General features: G+C 35.1%; 1 protein-coding gene across 1 annotated transcript in view; it reads left to right on the forward strand.

Moving 5' to 3' along the window:
* Positions 1 to 25,139, forward strand: part of LOC132092503 (intersectin-2-like) — a 36,953-nt gene that overhangs the window by 6,552 nt on the left and 5,262 nt on the right. Inside the window, exons 2-29 of the mRNA XM_059498755.1 lie at positions 5,122 to 5,182; positions 9,173 to 9,265; positions 10,297 to 10,360; positions 10,942 to 11,105; positions 11,587 to 11,778; positions 11,988 to 12,048; positions 13,977 to 14,119; positions 14,225 to 14,288; positions 14,455 to 14,592; positions 14,680 to 14,768; positions 15,234 to 15,533; positions 16,242 to 16,375; positions 16,526 to 16,666; positions 17,255 to 17,339; positions 17,491 to 17,630; positions 18,124 to 18,204; positions 19,324 to 19,589; positions 19,882 to 20,123; positions 21,192 to 21,313; positions 21,397 to 21,572; positions 22,137 to 22,209; positions 22,323 to 22,501; positions 23,310 to 23,365; positions 23,476 to 23,642; positions 23,949 to 23,982; positions 24,082 to 24,203; positions 24,397 to 24,493; positions 24,613 to 24,804. Of these exons, the coding sequence (XP_059354738.1) occupies positions 5,176 to 5,182; positions 9,173 to 9,265; positions 10,297 to 10,360; positions 10,942 to 11,105; positions 11,587 to 11,778; positions 11,988 to 12,048; positions 13,977 to 14,119; positions 14,225 to 14,288; positions 14,455 to 14,592; positions 14,680 to 14,768; positions 15,234 to 15,533; positions 16,242 to 16,375; positions 16,526 to 16,666; positions 17,255 to 17,339; positions 17,491 to 17,630; positions 18,124 to 18,204; positions 19,324 to 19,589; positions 19,882 to 20,123; positions 21,192 to 21,313; positions 21,397 to 21,572; positions 22,137 to 22,209; positions 22,323 to 22,501; positions 23,310 to 23,365; positions 23,476 to 23,642; positions 23,949 to 23,982; positions 24,082 to 24,203; positions 24,397 to 24,493; positions 24,613 to 24,804 (3,622 nt within the window). The 5' untranslated portion in view covers positions 5,122 to 5,175. The remainder of the gene's footprint in view (positions 1 to 5,121; positions 5,183 to 9,172; positions 9,266 to 10,296; positions 10,361 to 10,941; positions 11,106 to 11,586; positions 11,779 to 11,987; positions 12,049 to 13,976; positions 14,120 to 14,224; positions 14,289 to 14,454; positions 14,593 to 14,679; positions 14,769 to 15,233; positions 15,534 to 16,241; positions 16,376 to 16,525; positions 16,667 to 17,254; positions 17,340 to 17,490; positions 17,631 to 18,123; positions 18,205 to 19,323; positions 19,590 to 19,881; positions 20,124 to 21,191; positions 21,314 to 21,396; positions 21,573 to 22,136; positions 22,210 to 22,322; positions 22,502 to 23,309; positions 23,366 to 23,475; positions 23,643 to 23,948; positions 23,983 to 24,081; positions 24,204 to 24,396; positions 24,494 to 24,612; positions 24,805 to 25,139) is intronic.

Consider the following 25,139-nt stretch of genomic DNA (forward strand, 5'->3'; position numbering starts at 1 on the left):
CTCTTCTCTTCTCTTCTCTTCTCTTCTCTTCTCTTCTCTTCTCTCTTCTCCTCTCCTCTCCTCTCCTCTCCTCTCCTCTCCTCTCCTCTCCTCTCCTCTCCTCTTCTCTTCTCTCTCTCCTCATCTCTGCAGCATTAGACAGAGAGAGACTCAATTTAATTTTCAATCTAGTTCAGTCTACATGAGAACAGTGAAATTGAGAATGAAATTTAAAGAGCCGTTTTTAATAAGCAATTCATTCTGGGTCTATTACACCTATGAATCTCTCATCCACATCCCGAGCCTTGTTTTAGAGCCACATTTTTTAGACGTCCTCACTGTGAAGCAGCAAAATTTCTGGATTAAATAATAGAAATGACACCCTCTCTGATTCCCATAAACACTCTCCAGTTATTGTAAACAATGTGTCTGAATGGACTGTAGATGACATTTGTTTGACTTTGTGACTTTATGCAAATTATGGGGGATTATATAAAACTGATTTAAAAATGAACCAAAATATTCCCCTGTTCAACTAATAATGACATGCAAATATCAGTTGTTGACTGTGTGCTACAGTATAAATGAGCTCAGAATTCCATGACTGTGTGAGAATAAAATGTTTTTTCCTTTACCTTTAGTTTTTTGCTTTCAATGGATGTTTTTTTTTTCTTTTTTGTACATATTTGACAAAAGTTGAATAGTTTTTAGCTTTGAACAACATATTTAAGTTTGAAAATCTCTCTTATACTCTTTCTTTCTAATATGTTGTAGGGAAGTTTTGCCCAGAGCCTGGCACTTTTAAATGTAATTATGACTTTTTGACAACTTTCTCTTGTTTCGTTAAGATAAGTATTTTAACTTGAATTATAAATGGAAATTGGAAACACAGTTCTTTAACTTTGGCTTTTAGCATTGCCAACAGAGAAACTGGATTTTAATTCCCTTATATTGACCACTGGAAGAAAATCGCAGTTATATCTATGCCCTGAATGAAAGAATTGGGTTCAAATGAATAGGAAAAATGTCTGTATGTGTATAGAGGGATGTGGTTGTGTTTGTGTGTTAAAGGACTTTGTCTTTATGACTGAGATCCACTTCGCCTTCCTCTCATCTTCACTCCACTAGCTTGATGACTTGCCTTTTGACCTGTGTGGACTCGTTGTGATATATTTAAGACAGAAACAGAAAATTGCCATTACAGTGAATAATAATAATGGTAATAATTATAATCATTTTATTATTTTTATTGTTGTTAATATTATTTAAAGCTGGTATTCGGTGAGGTGTTTGGAAGAGCTATATATTAAAAGTCAAAGTAAAAGACTAATGAGCATTCTTATGTAGTGAAAGCAATCACAGCAGGCTAAAGAGGTTTTGAGTTTCAGTGTGTGAATGTATGAGAACCCAATCCAAACCACAGATCCTGTCTGCCTCAGCTTTCAGCTCTTTAATCTATCCATCAGTCTATTAACCCTCCATTCATTGATCTGTAATAGACTCTTTATTTGCACACAATAGATTAGTAGAGGATGAGAACCCTGGGTCACACCTTCCCTCTCATTACCGCCATCTCTCCTCTCTTCTGCCTCAAATGCCAATTTCAAGAGTGTCAGCACATATTAAGATGAATGATACAAAGTATAATTTAGTGGGGTTTTAAGCATTTCCACAGTCTGAAGGAATCTTCACCACACCAAAAATTATATTATTATTATTGCTGATTTTAAAAGTAAGTTTGATATGCCAAAAAGCATTCCTTTTGACTATGGAAATGTTTTATAATGAACGATAAGATCAGTCATAACAACATGTTATGGATAGATTTAAGGTCAAACATAAGCCTTTGATTCAACAACATGACATGAAACCCTTTTTTTTTCTTTCTTAGAATTGTTTTTATCATGCAAGTACACAATCAAGAAATGAAATCAAGATGAACATAGGCCTTTATATTTGCACTGTACATCATTACACTGTAATGGTACTGTTAACCTCTGTAGTCTGCAGGAACGAATGATACTGTGCTGTTCATGAATCATATCACAGAAATAACACTCTAAGCACGTAAGCCTCGGTACTGCTTAATGCAAAACCGATGATGACTTTCTCCTTCATTCGCATTATAAATTAGAAGTCTAGACACAAAGTAATGGGAGAGGAGAGAGGGAAACAGGATTCGGAAAGGAACTCGAGCAGGGACTCGACCTTGGGTCACTTTTCATTAAGACAGTAAGAGAGTTAGAGCTCAGAAAAAGGAATAGAATTAGTAGATCAGACAGCATATTTTGCACTATGATGTTTTGCATTATTTATTTATGTTATTCAGTTGGTTGACACTTTTGACTCAAGTAACTTGCTGTTATTGGATTGCAGCCTGCTGGTGAAGAGGTAATAAAGGTACTGTATACTGATGTAACGGTGAAATCCTGTGCTAAAATGTAATTTATGCATAAAGCATAGATAATCCATCAGCCAATGCTGTTACAGAGCTCGGATTCTCCTGGGAGCCATAAAAGCACAACATTGTGCATGCAATAATGCAGGGCTGTTTTGTAAGTGCGGACCTTCTAAGCTGTTTGTGGCATTGTAAGTTAAGATTGCTGTGCTAAGCAGACAGAAATTCACAGAAACAAAAAGCACTATGAAATATGAAAATCTTTGTTTTTGTCAATGATTAATGGTAAATGTTACAGAAATACCTAATGTGAAATCAAAGCGCATGTTGCAGAGTGAAGAGCTTTGACAATTTTTATCTAACCAAACTTTCTAACCAATAATAATTGTAATAACAATTATTATTTATTAATATTAGAGTAAATGTAAAGTTTACACTGCAAGGTTGGAATGAGAATTGATTGTGCAATTTGGGCCTCTAAAATTTCTATATAGTAGATGTGTGAAGGTTTCTATTTCTATCATTTCTAACAGTTAGTTCTGGTCTTCAAATTTGGTTGGCCTAATGACTCAGTAATAAGAATCAGAAACTAAGCTTTACTGATAATACTAAATACAGCGATCTGTAGTACATCAGAAGTGAGTATTTTTTGGTGCATAGCACTTTCTCAACCAAATGATAATCAGATATTTTCTGCCTTAGATGTAGCAGACTGATATAACAGTATTAAAGCAAATGAGGTTAGTCACTGGCAGGCAAGGACTAATTAGCACTTGAAAAAGTAGATTCAAACACTCCCAATACTGCAGGAAAATTTGCTGACAGCTGAAGTTCAGAGATGTGCTGATTTGTATACTAATGCACTCTAGCATAACGGAGCAGATACTGAAAGATGTAATATTTTGTCTCTCACTTCTGAGTGGATAATAACCGAGCTGCACCACTGCCTCCCCAGTGGCTCAGCTGAAATACTGCCAATCCATCTAAAAAAATTCCAGTGACTTCTATTTAAAACAAATGATAAATTATGGAATTTGAACTTATATCAACTGTGAAATGGCTCTAAAGTAACCGTTAAACGGACTGATATTGAACTGCTTCAATAGCTTTTTCTTTGAGAATACTACAAAGAAATGCAGTCAGTGTTAATAATTACTGTAACTGATGGATTGCTTTTTCATAAACCTATATGTTCCCTGAAATTACATAACTATCAGGTATATTAATATAAAAAGGTAAACTTCTTGTTTGGAGTAGTGTAACACATTGACCTAAGCTGTGCTCTCTTGTAAACACATAAATTAGCTTGCAATGTCACTGACTAAAACAACTTTTTTTTTGCGTTTGTACACACAAACTTTCTCACGCTGGTGACAGTTTAACAGAATCTGTGTCTGTCCTATTTCTACATGTTTACAGTTCAGCTTAGGCAAAATTAAAACATACAATATAGATCATGAAATTAGTTTGACTGTTTGGGGTCAGTTATTTTTTATTTTTAAAATAAATTAAAACATTTTTTTTTAGCAAGGACGCATTAAACTGATCAAAAGTGACAGTAAAGACATTTTATTATATTACAAAAGATTTATTAACTTTCTAATCTTCAAAACATCCTGAAAAAAAGACTATCATTCTTTACACAAAAATATTTAGTAGCACAATTGTTTTCAACATTGATAATATCAAGAAATGTTTTTTTTGAGCACAAAATCAGAATATTTCTGAAGGATCATGTGATATAGCTGCTGAAAATTCAGCATTGCCATAACTGAAATAAATATATTTTAACATATTTTTATTGTAATGATATTTCAGCTTTTCAGCTCTCAAATGTATATTTTACTGTAATTAAAAACATTCAAATCTCATTCAAAAATTGTTTGTTTGACAAAATTCTAAATTGTTTGGCACTTCTGCAATTTTCATTCTCTCAAATCTGTCAAAATGATTTATTTTAGGATTTTATATGATTATATTTATGTTTGACCACACAATGCACCTATTTTGCCATTTGACATTGAAAGCCTTAACATTCGTGACTGAAAATGCATGCAGCACATAAAACAAAGCAAAACACAATTTGTGTAAAGAAAGGACTATACAGTATTTAGAGTATTATACAGTACTTTTAGGACTGACAACCTGCTGCTGTGTGAATGTAGCTGTACACACTGTAACTCACAACCTTACTGGACTTCTAGATTTTTCCAATAATTGTTTAAATGGGTTCAGCCTCCTCAGAAGTAAAGGGAGTTTGTGTTTAGCTTGTGTTTTTTCAGTCTGTCCACGGAGCACCATCTCAGATTCAGCTGTGAGACGCAGGGCTGGTTTCCCAGAAACAGCTTTAGAGTGAAGACAGAGACGAACAGCTGCTTTGCATAAGGTGAAAATGGTCAGGCAAAATCAATATCCTGTTTGTGTGTGAGTGTTTGATGGTACACAGGGATGTGGCTTGTTGCTTGTGTGTGTGTGTTATGGCAAGCAACATGATTGATTGTAAAATAGGAAAATGGATAGAAACAATGGGCAAAATATTCAAGAGCAGCTGAGAAGAGTTGAATCTCCCTTTGTTCAACCTTTAAAGCCCTCTTAACCATTCTCATTACTCTCTACTTGTTCTCTTCTTCCCATTTAGTCCCATTTTGACTTGTTCGCAGTCTCTCTCTTGCTTCATTTCGTTCATAGTGTGTCTTCTTTTGCTTGTCTGCATCTACTCACTCTTTTTCTCTCTGTTTCTCCAGATGTGTGTTATCCAAACAGTTGAATAGAGGGTCCCTCACATCCCACCTGCAGTCATGAATGGTAAGAGCACAGCTTTTTTGTGTGTCAGAGGAATGAATTTTCTTTAAACACATTATAATGTACTTAAATGTATGTATTTTCAAACCCATGTGATTTTCTTTCTTGTGTGGAACTAAAAAGGAGGTGTAGCGGAATGTCCAACTTGCTCTTTTCCATATACAATTAAAGTGAATGGTGAACTTAAATTTCACTTCATTCCTCATAGAGGTCTAGATGGCTTCAGACATCTTGGAATGTTGACACATTTTCAGAAATAAAGCTGTCACTGGGGTGGTAACTTTTCAAAAGGTACATATTTGTACCTAAAGAGTTCATTTTGTACCTATTAGCACTTAAAGTGTACATATTAGAACCTATTAGGTACAAATTGTAAATATCTTTTGTGTTCTGCAAAAGAAAGTCATACAAATTTTGGACAACATGAGTATGAGTAAATGACGACAGAGGTTTTAAATTTGGTTAGAACTATCCCTTTAAAAGGATGACGAGGCTTAGATACAGCTCATTAGCAGCGCTGCACTATAAGAAAAACATGAAAGGTTCTGGTGTGGAACAGACTTTTAGTGACGTCGTTATCAGAACGGTCACATTTCTTTTAGAGTCAGCATAGTGTTTGTACAGAACACACCCAGCTGAAAGTTGCTAATGACTGCTTTCCCTGTTTAAATAGGGATAGACTAATATTTGCATTAGTTTATTTTTATATTTACTACAAATTTTACCTTGAGGAGCTATTTCTCAACCTTAAATGTAGTTTTGTAGGTTTGTACCTGCAATATATTTGTAGGTGGTAATACTTTTGATGAAATAAAATAAGATAAAAACTGTTCAAGACAATAAAATAAAGTCAATGAATCTGAATCGTACAATATGGAGCACATTTGTTTGTTAAATAAATTCAGAAATCTGTTTTCTAAATGCATGTTATTGATTTTTTTTTATCATGAATGAATAATCTGTGCATGTGTTTAATATATGTTTAATTCTGGTAATAATTCTGGTAATGTTTTAAACTTAGTAATACATTTATACTTGTTTCTGAGTGAAATCTGAAGAAGGAACCTTTCAGATATACTGATTGAGACACCAGTCTGCTGTGGGTTAAGTCAGCTCTCACTAATGTTTTAATACAATATTTATCTTACAGTCCATGATAAGCTAGAGAAAGAGAGCAAGCAGGGTGAGTGGAGTTTGTTTAATACCTTAGGTGTGTTTCGCTTTAAAGTGAAGCAAAACTAAGGCATTTACTCTTTAGACACAATTTCCAGACATTAAGAAAATCTCAGGTGGGATTTTCAGATCTGTTTGCTGAAGGCAAAGCATCAGGGTGGTGGTAAAAGTATGAAAGCTGAGGTTGCAGGTTTAAATACTAGTAGTTGGTTTCTATGATCAGTCATATTTGTGTAAATGGCTAAATGGACTAAAGCTAAATAGCTACATCATCTCAAATAAATGTTTATGTCAGCACTGCGAGGAATATTTTGGACATTTTGAGGAATATGTTCTTTGTGTCTGCGAGGTTATTTGGTATCTGTGTATACTCACTCTTTTTTACTTGTATTATTATGTATGTGTTTCTGTCTAAGCACTAATGCTAAATAAGCAAAAAAGCAAACCTGCTACATTTTCAAAACAGAGAAACACACTTACCTTTTTTATATATAGCTAATTGGTCCTGAATTAGCAATAAACCTTGGACATGTTTCACTGTGTGGACTGGAAGGATCAAAATTTCTCAAAAGAGTACCTGAATACAACATCAGACAGACTCCCTGATTCACACACTGTCACAGTCTGTTGCCACGTTTCAGTTTTAGGAGATTGTGGTACCGTTTGTACCGCTTGACTTCTCTGCAAAAGGTACAAAACTAGTTGGTATAGTAGGTAGTGCTAAACAATAATTTTTGTTGTTGTATGTAGTCAGGTTATTTCAGCAAATACACATTATTATTTACTCAGGACAGTCTCTGCTTCATGAGCTGTATCCCAATAATTCCACCAAAAATTGAAATATGTTCTGGAATATTGGAATATGTTATGTTGCTTTTAGGCTCACTGACTTAACATTGAGTGTTTCTGCCTCTGGTATCATATGTGCTTCACAATAGAATGACATTGCAGAGAAGAAAAGCTGTGGATTTGTTATTGCAAACTGTTTTAGCAAATACATTTTTAGCAGATCAGCCTACAGTATATCTGTTTTACAATGTTAAATATTTTTTAATTGTTGTTCAAAATGTGAAGATTCACCATCAAAACGTTGGCTCCCATAAGGTGTTCAGACTCACGTAAAAATAAAACAAAACTGCTGACTATTAAAATACTAATATTACTAGAGTCACATGAGTTCAAACATATTAAAAGTACTGTTCATTTCTTTAGAGCTTAATTTTGAGTAAAGAGTAAAGATTGTTACTAACTTGTTCAAGGTTGGACTAATTGCTCCTTTTTGTCATAAAAAGTAGCTCCATTTTCCTGAAGTAAAGGCCGATTATCTCAAATTGTTAAATAGTTTTTACTTTTTATCTTTTGTTGAATTGGCTAAATTTACGTTTTTTAAGAAAGACATCACGTGATTTAACAGGCCTGCACTTAATTAATCATGATGGCCTTTTTCTGAATCTTATCACTGCTGACAATGCACAAAACATGAACTGAAAGTATTGTGTTTCCTCCCCAGAGAAAAAGAGAGGCTGAGAAAGAAAGAATAAGAGGATGTGTAAACATTTGCCCCATTCTTTCATTAAAGGAATAGTTCACCCAAAAATGAAAATTTGCTGAAAATGTACTCACCCTCAGGCCATCCAAGATGTAGATGAGTTTGTTTGTTCTTTAGAACATATTTGGAGAAATTTAGCATCACTTGCTCACCAACTGATCCTTTGCAGTGAATGGAAGCTGTCAGAATGAGTTTTAAACCATCTGATAAAAACAGCACAATAATCCACAAAACAAATTCATTATTAGGATGTTTTTAACTTAAAACATTTGCTTTTAGCTCAAATATAATTTCTCTAATCTTTATATTGCTTTCTCCAGTGAAAAAGCTGTCTCATCTGAAACAGGAGAGAAATATGCACAGATCAAGCACAGACTGGTATTTTGGCCAGTGGAGATGGTTTAAAGTTAAAATTCCGTAATGATAAATTTATTTATTATAAAAATGCAGCTTTTCACTTCATAAGACATTGATGGACGGGAGTTTTGTGGGTTACTTGTGAACTATTGTGATGCTCTTATCAGCTGTTTGGACTCACATTCTGATGGCACCCATTTACTGCAGAGGATCTATTGGTGAGCAAATAATCCTTAATTTCTCCAAATCTGTTCCGATGAAGAAACTCATCTGGATCATGGATGGCCTGAGAGTGAGTACAATTTCAGCAATTAGCATATTATTGTGACATAATTAGTGTTAACGTTTTTTTAATAAATGTGTATAATGTGCATAGATATGAAAACAATATTCTTTCTAGCTGTTTGAAGGAAACCATGTAGTCAGAGCTTCTATTCAGCTGTATTTTTCAAATCAAGTACTGTCTGCACCTATTAAGAGCGGTGCCAAAACACCAGCAGGTGATAAAAGGCTTGTCTTCAGCACTATGTGTGAAAGATGTGCTGAGATTGACCCACTTTGAGCATGGTTAGTGCAGCAGGTTGTTACTGGACACTGACATTTTTGATAGGTCTTTGTGGGCTTGTTCTGCGAGATGGTTTACAGTAAATACTAAATAATGATTGACGGCGCTGTCATTCCATTAAAATCTGTCAAATATGCAGCCTCTTTCCAGCCAGACAGCTCTAATGCCTAGATCACACAAGCCAACAGCCTTTGTCAAAGCACCAGACAATCTCTCAGAGAACTGGCAGGAACTTCAAGACCCAAAAAGGAGAAAAACAACAGATGATCCAGGATGAGATTTGAGAAGACAGAACAACAACAACAACAAAAAATCCCTTTCACTTTCTCTGTCCCTCTCATTGTTGCAGGTGGTTTTAATATTTGGGCTATAACTCCAGAAGAGAGGGGGAAATATGACAAACAATTTGACTCTCTGGCTCCCACTTTGGGCTTTTTGTCAGGTAAGAACACACACACATACATACAGAACTGTTCATTAGTTTTGGTATCAGTAAGAGTTTTCTTTTTGAAATAAATGTATAATTTTACTCAGCATGGACAAAATTAAATTGATCAGAAGTACAGATATTTAAAATGACAGATTATAGTTAGTTACAGAGGATTTCTATTTCCAAATAATCAGAGGTGGGTAGAGTATCCAAAAAATGAGTAAGAGTAAAAAAGTATTGGATAAAAAAAAACTACTCAAGTAGTTAGTTACTATTTACTTTGGGTCATATACTGAATATCTATAGTCTATTTTTATTTGGATATATAGATAAAATGTATTTAATGTATGTGTGTGCGTGCATGTGTATGTGTGTGTGTGTGTGTATATATATATATATATATATATATATATTTTACATAGTTTGGCTGGTCCTGCGACTAATAGTCAGGTGCGACTTATTTATCAAAATTAATTTGACATGAACCAAGAGTAATGAACCGAGAGAAAACATTACCGTCTACAGCCGCTGTCTATGCTGCTCATTGCTCCTGTAGTCTACCAATGAGCAGCATAGAGCGCCCTCTCGTGGCTGGAGGCGGTAATGTTTTCTGTTGGTGCTTGGTTTTAAATAAATGCGACTTATAGTCCAGTGTGACTTATATGTTTTTCTCCTCATCATGATGTAGTTTTGGACTGATGCGACTTATACTCAGGTGCGACTTATAGTCCGAAAAATATGGTACCCCAAAAGTATTAGTGACCCAAAAAATTTACTCAAGTAAATGTAACGAAGTAAATGTAACTTGTTACTACCCATCTCTGCAAATAATTACTGTTCTTTTAAGCATTCTATCAAAACATCCTGAAATATGTATCAGGATTCTTAAAATAGCAAGCAGATATTTTAAGTTATAATGTTATTTTACAGTACTGATGTTTTTTTTACTGTAGCATACATAACACCCAAAACTTTTGAAAGGTAGTGTATGCACATGCATATTATGCTCTTGTACAGCGCACATAACTTTTCTTTCTTTCTAGGAGATCAAGCACGAATGTTCTTCCTGCAATCTGGTCTCCCCACAGCGGTCCTAGCAGACGTCTGGTAAGTATACACACACATACACACACCCTTAATGTTCTTCTGTTTTTCAGATGACTGTATAACCCTTCTCATTTATTTCCCAAAAATGTTGATGTAAATTTTAAGATCAGGTGTGAAACACTAGTGACACTAGTGTGTATTTTTGGCACCACTGCATGTCTGTATCCGTACAAATAACCTGCATTTGTATGTGTGTGCCTGTGGGATTGTGTTTGCTTTTGCATGGCTGAATTTATCATAATATAATTCAAAATGAATGTGTGTTGGACAATGTGCATTTGTAGCCACATATGTCACTGGAGGGTGGAGGTTCCCAAATGTAACCTCTTCCTGTCTGCGGTTAGTCTGCTTGTGTAAACACTGTCGCCCATCCACAAACAGGATGTAGATTTACTGATACAGGGTACAGAATGTCTGATTCGAGTTTATAGCATTTGCTTGTTTTAAAATTCTCTTGTTTCATAAATAAATATGGTGGCATAACAAAGCTTCTTGGTTTTGCTGCTGGAATTGTACATTGTGCTAGCAATCAGTGTTCTGTAAGCCACTTTTAATGAGAATGGCTGCTTCCTTTATTTCAGGGCATTGGCAGACATAGGAAAAGATGGGAAGATAGACAGATTGGAGTTCTCCATTGCAATGAAACTAATTAAACTGCAGCTGCAGGGTCAACCCCTCCCGTCCAGCCTGCCAATCATCATGAAGCAGACGCCTACCCCTTCTATGACATCATCAACACGCTTTGGTATGAGATGATTGCTGGTTATGTAATGCCATGTGAGGTTTGTTTGCATGTATTATTGTTTTTTAAGACATGTATTATTATTTTTATATAAAATCTCAGAAATGTGTAAATGGATGATATTTTTTTGTTATTCAAATAAAACTGAAATAAAAAAATATGTATATAATACGATCTAATATATAAATATTAGAAGAAAAACTTAAACTTAATAAACGTAAATGAAAATTAGAAACATTGCTTTGGCAAATACAAAAAAAAATAAATACTAAAACTTAAATAAGTAGATGATTATCTAAAACTGAGCTGTAGATGAATGGCAAAAGTAAAATAATTTTTTTAAATTGGCAGAAATGAGCATGAACAGCTAATTATCCGATATACAGTTAAATGTTCAATATTGTACCAATTAATAATAATAAAAAATACCAATACATCATACAAAAATATTTACCTCATATAATCTGGCTTTGTTTTGTTTCAGGTATGGGTTCCATGCCAAATCTGTCTGCCATGTCAGTGATGCCCATCCTAACTGCCATCCCTGCAGCCCCTGCTATGACCCCTTTGGTACCTGTGCCTGCACTGATGTCAGGACCATTGGCTCAGATGCCCAACTCTCTCAGTGTGCAAGCTTTACCTAACGGCAATGCAGCTTTCTTCACACCAACACCAGGTACTGCAACCCCTTCTATTCTAAATTCATGCACAAACCACCATTTTGCACAAATGAACATTCAGTATGCATTTATTATTGAAACCACATGCAGTGAGACTCAAACATTGATTTACTGCATAATCTATAACTCAAAGTCAAATAAAACTAATTCATAACAAATTATGTATGTGCATTAAGTAATTATCTTTCTTCTTTTATATTTCCAGCATTCCCAGTCTCCAGTGGTTTGAGTAAATCTCACTCACTCTTGGACCTTGGCTCTAGCAGGTGTGAACCATCCATACTAAGTTCAGCACCCCTGTTTGTATTGGAATTGGGTATAATATCTTTTGCATGCAAGCGTTTGATTGTGTTTGTTTCAGTAAAAGTGATTTTGTGAATACAGTGATTTTCTGAGAACTGCACTCTGAGACACCCTCTTACTCTGGGCTTGTTTTGCCAGTACTAGAAGTTTGTAGTAAATAAGAGTCTATTTGCTGACAGAGTGCTTGAAGAGCACAGCTGTCTCCTTGTATCTTAATAGAATCTTGTTAGGGTTCCTCCGAGAGTCATCCAATCTCCACGTGGTGGTAAAGAAGCCTGTAATAAACCCACTAATTCCTGCTCAGTGCCAGTGTAAAATTAATTTGGGTCTAGGGCTGTGCAATATATCTAATATACACAATTAATTTGAGATGATTATTATCCCGGTGATATAAAATTAAGCAACATCATGTATGTCGTAATCAATTTAATAGACTTTTTAATTAGCCATAAACTTTTCTAAGTTTCAATTGCCATGGAATCTGTCCATTTCAAAGAATCATTTCAAAATTTAACCCAGCAAGTCATCTCTCAGAATTGTTCAAAGAAATGTTTTAGTAAAAATGTGTTGATTAAATATTAAATATGCAGTGTTGTTTGAATGCATATGAACGACAATGATTAAATATTATTCTCTTTGTGTTTATATATATATATATATATATATATATATATATATATATATATATATATATATATATATATATATATATATATATATATAAATCTAGATTTTTTACAGTTTTTTTAAAGCTATTTTATCAAATTAATTGATCATATCAAAGAAATGGTTTATCAAAAAAAAAAAAAAAGAAAGAGAATGTACTCACTCTCAGGCCATTCTAGATGTAGATATTTTTTTTTCTTCATCAGAACAGATTTTGATAAATTTTGCATTACATCACTTGTAACTAATGGATCCTCTGCAGTGAATAGGTGCCATTAGAATAAGTCCAAACAGATAATAAAAAAACAATAATCCACTCGACTCTAAACAATAAATTAACTTCTTGTGAAGTGAAACGTTGTGTGATTATTGAATATTATATATGAATATTATCAAAAGAGTGAAAAATATATATTTTTAGCTTCATCGCTCAGCCTTATTTTGTCTGTGTGTGTCCACCTGTATGTGCAAATGTGTTTGGGTCTGTTTGGAGGTGTATTAGCCAGTCACCAGGATGATCATTCCCCTCAGGTCACATAATCTAAGCCTACTAGTCGTCTAAGACATATCTCACATTCTAAACGTTCTATCTGTCATTCCAGCCCATGCCGAACTGCAGAAGGTTGCTGAATCCTGTTAGCGTCGTCTCAGAATATTTAAAAATCAATAAACTTTCAGCAGAGAGTTATAATACTGCAGAATTGCTAAAAATTATGAATTGTGATTAAGATTTTAATGGTCCCGGTAATGGTTATTACTGCACTAACAAGGATTCAACAAATGTTGCTCAGAAATATCAATTATAAAAAGTCCCAGCAGAATCTCACAGTACTGAAGTAAAAGCTGATCTTGCAGCTAGCCTGAGACCAGTTGTCTGTGTTTTATGATGGTATGGGTTATTGGTTCATGAGAGGATTATATTAGTTTTAATGAACAGCTGCTAAATGGAGCTCATTTGATAAGAATTTGCCATGCAAATGCAATTTTTGAATTCCAGAGTGCTTTACAAGTGAAAACTCAGGAATTATTTGAACATGCAGATTTGGAGAACGAGAAGGATCTGTATTTAGCATTAGTTGGTACATTCAAGACTACCATACATTTATTAATTAGGTGCAACATAAGGCCTTCATAAGTGTGTTTGTTTAGAAATTAAAAGCATTACATATTAAATGATCACCTTTATAGAAAAACATACTAATCTTTTATTTCTAAATTTCCACAGTTCTAACTCTTCCTCCACCACTTCCCTTGCGAGTAACTCCCCCAAAATGAATGCATCTGATTGGGCGGTGCCTCAGTTGTCCCGTCTGAAATACCGGCAGCAGTTCAACAGTCTAGACAAGCTGATGAGCGGATACCTGTCAGGTGATTGTGAGTTTATAGATGTCAGAAAGAGGAGGCAATGGCTGTGTTTGCATTTGATAGCATCCCTGCATGCATCTTAGGCATGACATGTATGTTTGTTTGAAGGTCCCCAGGTCAGGAATGCCCTCACAACATCTAACCTCACGCAAACACAGCTTTCTACCATATGGTGAGTTCACGAAATCATATGAATCACTCATTAATCTCAAGAAGAACATGTTTTGATGACATTGATGATTAGGAACTGATTCATCTATTAAACATTTGAAATGCTTCCAGGTTAATCACAAATGTGTGTGCATGGGCACATTATGTGTGTATATCTCTGTCTTCAGGGCTCTTGCTGATGTAGATCGTGATGGGCAGTTGAGAGCAGAAGAGTTTATTCTAGCAATGCACCTGGTTGATATGGCCAAGACTGGGCGGCCCTTACCTCTGACTCTACCTCTAGACCTTGTGCCGCCTTCACTCAGGTAAGACACACATAGACCCGCCCATGCTGGAATGAGTAAGTTATGGAGGAGATTGTGTTTATTCTGTGAGTGTGCGTTTGTTTGCAGACAAGCGAAATCATGTGACCTCCTGAACGGACCTGTTCCTCTGATTAACACTGAGCTGATTGAGCCAGAACAACCACAGAGAAGCAAGAGTAATGGCATTTTGCATACACATATACTATACATAGTGGATGTTAACAGATTATAGGTGACCAATATATTGCCTATATGCTGAATAATATATATGATATTTGTATTTTAATATTTAATTTTTAAATGATGCTATATGAGCTACACACAGAACATTTACATTTATTAATCAAAACTATGTGTTGCCTTTTAAACCTGACCTATAATGTATTTACCTGTTTCAATGCTTAATGCTTAATGCTCACAATGCAGTACAGTACTGAAAATGATCCTTCCAAATATTGCTGATTCAGTCTCTTTTGAGTTTGGGTTGAAATAATATGATTAACCTCATGATATAGTAGTTTTTGAATACTTAGATCATATAGTAATTTTTTTAATATACACTTTTCTGTTCTGTATTATACTGTTTTTTATTGTGTTGACTTTGATGACACTTACCTCACATTTCTGTCTGTCTCTGTCAGCGTCATTTGAGGATAAACTAAAGGAGAATTTCCATAGAGGAAATGCAGAGCTGGAAAAGCGACGTCTGGCTCTGCAGGAGGAACAAAAGAGAGAGGAGGAGAGGAGGAGAGAAGAGGCAAGACGAGAGGAGGAGAGGAGACGACAGAAGGAGATGGAGGAAAGAGAACGAAAAGAGAGAGAAGCCCGGGAGATGGAGCTGAGGAGACAAAGGGAGGAGGAGAGGAGGATAGAGAGACAGAAAGAGCTAGAGCGACAGAGAGAAGAAAAAAGACTGAAAGAATTAGAGCGACGTGAGGCAAGTGGAGCATGCAAGGGCAGACAGAGGTTGAACGACCACGAATGTTACAGCAAAGCCCTGCGATTTTTTTTTGTGTGTGTGTGTTCTACAAAATAATTTATATTGAATATAACTCTATAATATATATAAACAGTATAAATGCATACATATACATTTCCTGCATTTGTATAAATAATGTAATGAAGTTAATGTTGAAATATTAAGTTAGGAATATAGTGGTTGATTAAATCGTGCATAAATTAACTAATTAAAATAAAAATGAATTATTAATAAAGATCGGAAAGCTTGTGAACGATTATTAATTATGAATTACTATAATTTATTATGCTTTATTTGGTCTTACATGAAAAAATGTAATAATTCTGTAATGCTGCGTTTCATCACACAAGCAAAATGTCCTGCTGTGATGGTCTTTAGAGATCATAAATAACAGAAACATAAATAATTTGAAATTGAAGATATACTGTTATACTATATACAAAAAAGGGAAAATAGGTTACCGGTAATTGCTTTAAAAAATGGCATGGCATTAGATAGATTTAATTAAGTCATAGAGTTAACCGTAATATATACTGTACCAGTGGAGTGGATCCTTGCCCAGGGAAAAATGATGGGAGCGTTATTACGTAGTATATTCATGTCTGTATGAGTGATTAGACCATATATCTGTAGATTAACCTCTCCTTCTCTGTATCACTCTCTCAGGAAGTGGAGCGTCAGAGGCGGATGGAATGGGAGAAGAGTAAACGAGTGGAGCTTCAGACACAGAGAGAAAAAGAGCAGAGCGACATACAGAGACTTAAGGACAGGAAGAGGAGTCTCGAGATGGAGCTGGAGGCGGTGGTCAGATTGCCATTTCTTCCTTCTATTTTTTTCTCCTTCCATATACGTTATGTTCCCCATCAAGCCTCATTCTGAACATGCTGTTTTCTGTGGGATTGATGATTATAGTATATTAGAAATTAAAAACATTTCAGTCTTTTCGTCTCCTAGGGTAACAAGCATAAGCAGATCTCCGATAGGCTGCGGGATGCCAAGAGTAAGAGGCAGATCCAGAGGGCCGAGCTGGACCTGATCAATCAGAAGAGAGATAGTCGTATTACAGATATCAACTCCCTACAGTTACAGTTTGAGGTAGGTTTTGTTTTTGTTGCATGAATAGAATTGTATTTATTATTTTTCTACTTTCTTTTCATTTTATCTGCTGTGCAAAAGTTTGGGATCAGTAAAATGTTTCAAGAAATGAATTTTTATTCAGCAAAGATGCATTAAATTGATCAAAAATGACAGTAAAGGCATTTTGTAATTTCAAATAACTGCTCTTCTTTTGAATTTCTATTTATCAATGAATCCTAATCCAAAAATATTAAGCAGCACAACTATTTCCAACAATACAATTTATATTTTTTTTTAGCACCAAATTTGCTTATTAGAGTGATTTTTGAAGGATTATGTGAGACTGAAGAGTAATGACTGCTAAAAATTCAGCTGAGTCATCACAGGGATAAATTACATTTGAAAATATATTCAAATCGAAAACATTTATTTTTAAATTGCAATTGCAAATTTCTTAATATTTTACTGTACAGTATTTTTTTTATACAAATACTGTAAATGCAGCCTTGGCGAGCATAAGAGATTTCTTTCAAAAACATGCAAAATCCAAAATCTTACTGATTGCAAATTTTTGAACCAGTATTCTATATGACTGTGCTTTTGCAGGAAATTCAGAGGCAGATGAGTCGTTTTGGTCCTGAGAAGCAGCGACTGACAGAGAGACTTCTACATCTTACCCAAAACAACTCAAGTGAGCACTCACATAGACCTGAAGCAATCAATGAATAGACGGATGGATGACTAATCTCATTTGTGTCCAATGCATCCCTCTTGAATTCAAGGTCTGGGAGCATTGATGTTTTTTAATGTCCTTCTTTCTCTCATTCTTTTTCCCCTTTCAGGTCCTTTGATAAATGACGTGAAACAGAGTTTGTGCGAGAAAGATCTGAGCTGTCGGAAGCTGAAGGAGCAGCTGGATGTTTTAGAGAGAGAGACCACTGCGAAACTCTCACAAATGGAGCATTACAACAGAGAAATCAAGGCCAGTGGCTTTTCTTACATTTCCAGTGTAAATCTGAACAACATTTTAAGTGCCGTGTTTTGATTGAAGCTAATGTGGCCTTTGGGTGGTGGCTTGCTCTCTTTAGATTTTTGTTTAAATCTTTATGTCCCTGTGAGAGACTCACTAGTTTGCTGTTCTCCATGTTCCTGTGATTAAAATCTACAGTTCAACTCCCAGCCCCGAAGGCAGAGGATTGAGCACTTCATTACACACTAACATTCATACAGCTCACACTACTTAAGAAAACTCAACACACAAACACTATCACTAACATACTTACTGCACCGGCTGGTCGGATCAGAAACCTGAGCATTGTACACGTAGTACTCAGCTATTGTTCAGTATATGTCTGATGTTTTCTGCTCCAAGCCTTTCTTTTTTCTTTATTTGAGCCCACTTTTATCGTTTTCTTTCTTCCCACTGTATTTCTCCTCTTTCTTCTCTTCCTCTTTTCCCCCGACTGACTTTATAGTTTGTAGAAGTGGATGACTGTGTGCTTCAAGGACTTCTCTCTTTGCTGAGCTGCTTAACCAATCTCTTCCTTCTAATAAAGGTTGACCTCTCTTTATCTTTCTTTTACGCTCACTCATCCCAAATCTGCCTGTCTTTCATGTCACCTTTCATCCTAGTTATTCTCCATGAAAGAAGTGTCAGTTTTCCCATATTATACTGAAACGAGCTTCAGTGTCTGACCTCATGACCTTTTAACATCTTAGTGTCTCTCTGTGCGATTTCATTTCATTTCAACTTATAATGGTGTCATTAATTACTCTAAAGGTTTCTACTCACTGCCCAAAAACTAAACTAATATTTATATTTTTATTTTTAATGTTTGAAACATTTATTTTTCTATAACTAGTTTATGTGGAAGCAGCAATAAACTTAAGAGCCAGGGTCTAAAAAGTTAAACAATCATTAAGAATTTGATGTTGGAAGTAAAACATTTGTGACCTGTGCTATACTTTATTAGTATTATTTTTAAACAGTTATTTGCCCTATAGAACTGGCCTACAGGTATCTAAAATATATATCATCAAAATTATTACAATTATTTGATGTATAAATGAAATTAATACTTTTATTAAGCAAGGATGCATTAAATTGATCAAAAGTGACAGTGACAAAAAAAGAAAAAAAGAAAACCTATTTCAAATAAATGTTGTTCTTTTAAACTTTTTTCCATTGATCGAATCCTGATAGAAATGTACCAAAGTTTTCACAAACATATTAAGCAGCACAACTGTTTTCAACACTGATAATAATAAAATATGTTTCTTGAGCACCAAATCAGCATTTTAGAATTATTTCTGAAGGATCATGTGATGCTGAAGACTGAAATAAAGGCTGATAAATAAATCAACTTTGCCGTTACAGGAATAAATGACATTTTTAAATGTAATAAAATACAAAACATTTATTTTCAATTGTAACAATATGTTTTACTGCATTTCTGATTAAATATTTATATATTATATTTATGAAATAACATTAATGGAACAGATCATTTATAGGAGCTCAGTATTTTTCAGTAGTAGTAATTTATGTTAGTTTCGGCATTTAGTAAAACTGAGCATAATGCAATACCATATGTATTTGAACCTGCACCATATTATTCTTAGTGTTTTTATAAACATGATGTGTATGTTGAAGAATTGTGTGGGTAACATTGCAGGAGTTGAGACAGAGGCAGAGCCAGCAGCAGGACGTCCTAGAACAGCTTAGGAGGGTGAGGTCTGAGAAACTCAAAGAGCTACAGAGACACAGGAAAGAAGAGGAGGAAAGGAAGAGGAAGAAAGAGGAGGAAGAGAGGAAGAGGAAGAAAGAGGAGGAGGAGAGGAAGAGGAAGAAAGAGGAGGAGGAGAGGAAGAGGAAGAAAGAGGAGGAGGAGAGGAAGAGGGAGGAAGAGAGGAAGAGGAAGGAAGAGGAGGAGGCTGCCAGGTAAAATTTCAATTTCACACATACAGATATACATATTTATCTACAGAGTTTCCACATACTTTAAATGAAAAATATGTATAAAATATATGGGTGTTATATAATTGAGACATATAGGCTTTAAAAAAAAACATAAATTTCTGTCAATATTTTATAGTTTTGTAAAATATATTATAGTTATATAATATATTAATTATATAATAGAGTGTCATATTTCTATTCTCAGCAAATATTCCCCCTGATATGGCTAGATTAAACACCCACTTTTACCCACTTATGCTCATGTGTACATTAGACAGGCGAAGCTGGAGCAGGAGGAAGTGGAGCGTCAGAGGAAGTTTGCCCAGGAGCGAGAAGCCAAACTCAGGGAAGAACAGCGACGCCAAGCCGAAGCCCAACTTCAGGAAGCCCAGGAGCAGGCACGGGAGAAAGAGAAGAAGAGGAGTGCTGAGGAGAGAGATAGGGAAGAGAGAGAAATCAATGAACTGGCTGTACACTCTCAGCCCTCCATGACATACAATAGCACAGAGAACAACAGTGAGTGTGTGAGGTGCTTTAAAAATGGCTTGTTTTCATTCACTTGGCAATGAATATGATGTTTTCATTATATTCATTGTAATGGGTGTCGTTACTCTCATGGCTTCATAATTCACTTTAATTACCTCCCATTAATTATCTGAGTTAATATAACAGACTGCACTAGAATGTGAGTGTTTTGAGAGAAGGAAGGTAATAGGCTGCTAAACATATTGAACAGTTTCATTCAGTGTTATGTGTATTTATATTTTAATTTCACATAATCCTCTAAACTCATACTGTGTTCTGTGTCTTAATTCTTATTTAAATGATGCCTTATTTTGTTTATTACAATGCAACTTTATGGTAATTCACCCAAAATAGAAAATCTTGTCATCATTTTCTCACCCTAATGTCGACCTCCTTTCTTCCGCGAAACACAAAAAGACATTTGAATTACCAGTCACTCTTTTCCATAAAACTTGCGCGCTAGTCTTCTGAATTCAGTTTTGTTTGAGAAACAGACTCAAATGTAAGTAATTAGAACTGTTAATGGCTGCAATCAAATTATTTATTTATTGATTTAATATGGACTTCTTCTCAGTGAACTTTAGAACTGAAACAGTCTGATATGTAAATGAATTATTCAGACACATTTTTAAACTGGTTCAGTAGATTCAGCGAATAAATCTACTGTAACTCACAATGGAATATTACATACTGTATATGCGGTGTTAATTCAAAATTTATCAAGAAATTCATTCATTTGTAAAGATTTGAATTATTACAATTGAAGGATTTATTCATGTTTGGAAATTGAATAGAATTTAACAATAATTTCATTCTTTACTTGCTACTAATGATGTTGAAATATATAACTTTTAGACAAAACTTAATGGCTACTAAACTGAATCTAGAAACAAAATAGTCTCAGAAAGTGCAGAGAGCTGTACAATTACTGCTATGGGCTTTCTGTTATGAAAATGTTTTATTTGTTGAAATATGCCTTTGTAAATGTGCTGCCTTTGCTGAATGGTAGTGAGATGGTTGTGATATGGTTGTAAGGTGATACTGTTTGTTTTTTTGCAGGCTTGCTGCCAGCGGTGACTATTCAAGACACATGTCCTCACCTCACCACCTACAGAGCTCTCTATCCCTTCACAGCACGCAACTCTGAGGAGCTCACACTGGAGGCAGACTGTCTGATCGAGGTACTGTACATAAGTAAACACATTCACTCATGCAGTTGTAATTTTTAAGTACACATATAATTTGACTTCCTGTGGATCCATAGGTGGATGAATCAATAGATGAATCAACAGTTAGGGAGACCGGCTGGCTGTATGGGAGTTACTGTGGTAACAGTGGCTGGTTCCCAGAGAGTTATGCTGAGAGATGTTGTAAAGACAGTGAGACTGAGCAGACCGCAGCTGTTACACACTCCACAGCGCCCTCCACCAACTACCCTGGGTATGGCACTAAAACTACTCTATTAACTAGGCTGTGCAATAGTGTTCAACCTCTTTTTGAAAGGGGTGTTTTTTAATCAGAGAAATCATCCTTTTCAACATTTCATTCATTGCCCAGCAGAACAAAATTATTATTATTCAAATTACACATAGAAGCAAGTTAAAAATAACAAAGGAATGTTTTTTAAAACACTAAAGAAAAAAAAAAAAGAATAATTTCCAGTTATATGCCCAAATATAATAATAAATAGCAATATATTTTTTCTAAAACCATTTCACTATTCACTAAACATGTCTGATAGAGACTTCCATTAAAATGAGTAATGATGGCGATTAATAATATAATCAGTTTAAAGAAATTTTCTGAAATGAATGAAATTTACCTATAAATTATGAAGATTCAGCAGCATTCGACTGCTATTGCGATGGTGAGAAATTATCTTAACAGACTAACTTAAATTAAATTGTGTTTCAAGGGTTTAAAATCGCACACGTATTTTAAAAGATTAATGCGTTTATTTTAGATGAATGAGTAATAAATGATTTAAAGTCTTTCTTTCCCCAGAATTCCTCGAGTGGACATTGAAGGACCAACTCCAACACACACACCAGTGTCTTCAAACACACAGCACACACAGGTTGGCACATGTGAATATACACACACACCATCTATTTCATACAGCATTGTTTTTTGATCATTGAACGGAATATTACTCTAATCATTTGTGTATGTGTATTTTTTATGCTGAAGGCTGTAGCTCTGTGTGAGTGGAGCGCTAAGACTGAGAGTCACCTGGGCTTCTCTAAAGATGACATCATCACGGTTCTGGAGAAGCAGGACAACTGGATCTACGGAGAGCTCAATAAGAGCCGGGGCTGGTTCCCTTGCTCACATGTCTCCATGCTTACCACCAATAACACACAGAATGAGTAAGACATGGGATAACTCTCTCTTAACCTCAAAAACATGCTTAATAAAAAAATGATTAAAGTATAATTAAAGACTACTAATTATAATTACATATATATATATATATATATTTATTTTATTTTATTTTATTTAATATTTTGGTTAAAGTCCCTGTAAAGTCAATTCTGAGAATTGCTTCTAAACGGATTATAAATGTTACTAATGTATTGCTGAAACACATTACAAATACTGTGAATTCTGCAGTACTGAATAGTTTAGTTCACCAATTCTGTGTTCAGGATTTGTTGGGCAGGGCTAAAACGGTGGCTCAATGACATACCAGAGCCATTGAGCATGGCCCCTCCCCTAACACTATAACTAGAGTACATTTGCATCAGTTCACCTACTCAGTCATGAGTTACTTTCAGTACTGTAGTTACTACAGCCTACAGTTTGCTAGCTAGCTATGCCAGCCTTTGTCATGGAAATGTGTATTTGACAGTTAAGAGGTGGCAGCTTTCCCTTGAGTGGGCGTGGTTTCAGCACAGACAGCGGACTGCTTTTATTCCAGACATTTAAAGTACTCTTATCATATAAAGGTTAAAAAATATTATAGTTTACTGTTTATTATATAGAAGTATAAAAAAAATCATAAACATTATTTTAAGATGTGCTTTTATTTGAGATACAGAGGAGAGGATTGTAGCATTTAATTAAACTATGTTTTTAGTATTTTGTTATGTCTCTGAATATAAATTTAGATGGTAGTATTACTATATTCTTCTTTTAACAAAAGCTAGAAAGCTAAACCATTTATGTCTCTTCTAGGCCGTTATATTCTACGGTGGATGAGATTGAACTTTCAGATTCTGGTCTGTTTGAGGGTGAGGAGTCTGTTTATGTTTTCATAGAACCTCTAGTCATCCATGCGAGATATTATGAGACATTAAACTGAGGTTTTTGTCATTGTTTTGATTTGATCTGATCTTATTAGAGTATGTCGCTCTGTACACATACGAGAGTCCGGAATCAGGTGACCTGACATTCTGTGCAGAGGATGTTGTCCTGGTCACCGAGAGGGAAGGAGAATGGTGGAGAGGGTGCATCGGTGACCAGTCTGGCCTCTTTCCTTCCAACTACGTTAAACCCAAAGAGCCTGATGTATGCATATTCAGATAATTGTATATTATTATGTATTTATACCTGCCTTATGAATATTAATTATTTATACACATACTGACCTACTAATACTGAAATTTTATTTAATACTTTACATTTTAATTTATTTTTTAATTTGTATTTTTATTCATCTGAAATTTGAATGATAATGATCATTTTGATGCTAGATAATGTTCTAAAAGTTAATGTTCTTTTGCAGAGAAATGTTTCAAAATAATTTGCTGTTTCAGAGACATTTAAGTTGGTATGCATTTCGATAATGATGTGCTCACTGTGTTATCATTTTAGACTGCCAATCTTGGAGTTCCCGGTAAAAAGCCAGGTGAGATTCGAGTACCATCACACACAGTAGAAGTAAAAATCAAGGCTGGTTGTTTCACATTTTAGACATTATTCATATACCATCTGTATTGGTGTTCAGAGATTGCTCAGGTGTGTTCGACCAATGCTGCCACAACACCAGAACAACTGAGTCTGACACCTGGTCAGCTGATCGTGGTGCTGCATAAGAACTCAAACAGCTGGTGGCTGGGTGAACTACAGGTTAGTACTGTATATCACATAACCAGACTTTACCTAACCACAGGACAGGATTTGCATATTGTGCATATAAATGCATAATGAAATAGATAGATACATACACATTAAGTGACAATTTCATAGCTAAGTATAAAAACAATAAAAATCAGTGGAAAGTCACCAGCTTTTTAAAAACAAAGAATGTGTGTGTTTGTAGGCACGGGGTAAAAAGCGTAAAAAGGGCTGGTTCCACTCCTCTAATGTCAGATTACTGGAGGCCAACAGCGGCAAAATAACTCCTGCATCTCAGCTATGTGAGACACTCTTTCATTCACACTCTTTTGTATGTGGTTGCGTGTATGTTGTTTTCCCTCATCTGTTCCATTCTGCTCCATCCATCCATTCTCTCTGTCTTTCTCCCCTCCCCCTGTAGTGTGTCAGGTTATTGCAATGTATGACTACAAAGCAGCCAATAAGGATGAGATGAGCTTTCAAAAAGGTCAGCTGATCACCGTATTCAACAAGGACAACTCTGACTGGTGGAAAGGAGAGGTCGCCGGGGTCGTAGGGCTGTTTCCAACTAATTATGTGAAGATGACCACAGAATGTGATCCCAGCCAGCAGTGTAAGTACTATGGGAGTTACTTTATCAGTTCCTGTTTTCACATCAGAGTTCAGAGTTGTTTTTTCATAAGGTAAGGGTGGGGAAGGGTAAGGATGGGGAACATATAAATCAAAATAGATTTAATTAATTGGGTTTGAAATAATCTTAAAAATAAGATTAAAAATAATCTAAAAAAAAGAGTAAATAAGATGTTGATGAACAAACACATTTACACAGCTGTGGTTTTTACTTTTTATGATGGGCAGAAAAGGAAGGACTTTTTGGCTATAGTCTTTCTTCCTTTGAACAACTTCTAATATGTATTCTCTATCCATTCCTTCATTATTCATTCTCTC

Source organism: Carassius carassius, chromosome 18 (assembly GCF_963082965.1).
Source record: "Carassius carassius chromosome 18, fCarCar2.1, whole genome shotgun sequence".
In the NCBI taxonomy this organism is placed as follows: Eukaryota; Metazoa; Chordata; class Actinopteri; order Cypriniformes; family Cyprinidae; genus Carassius; species Carassius carassius.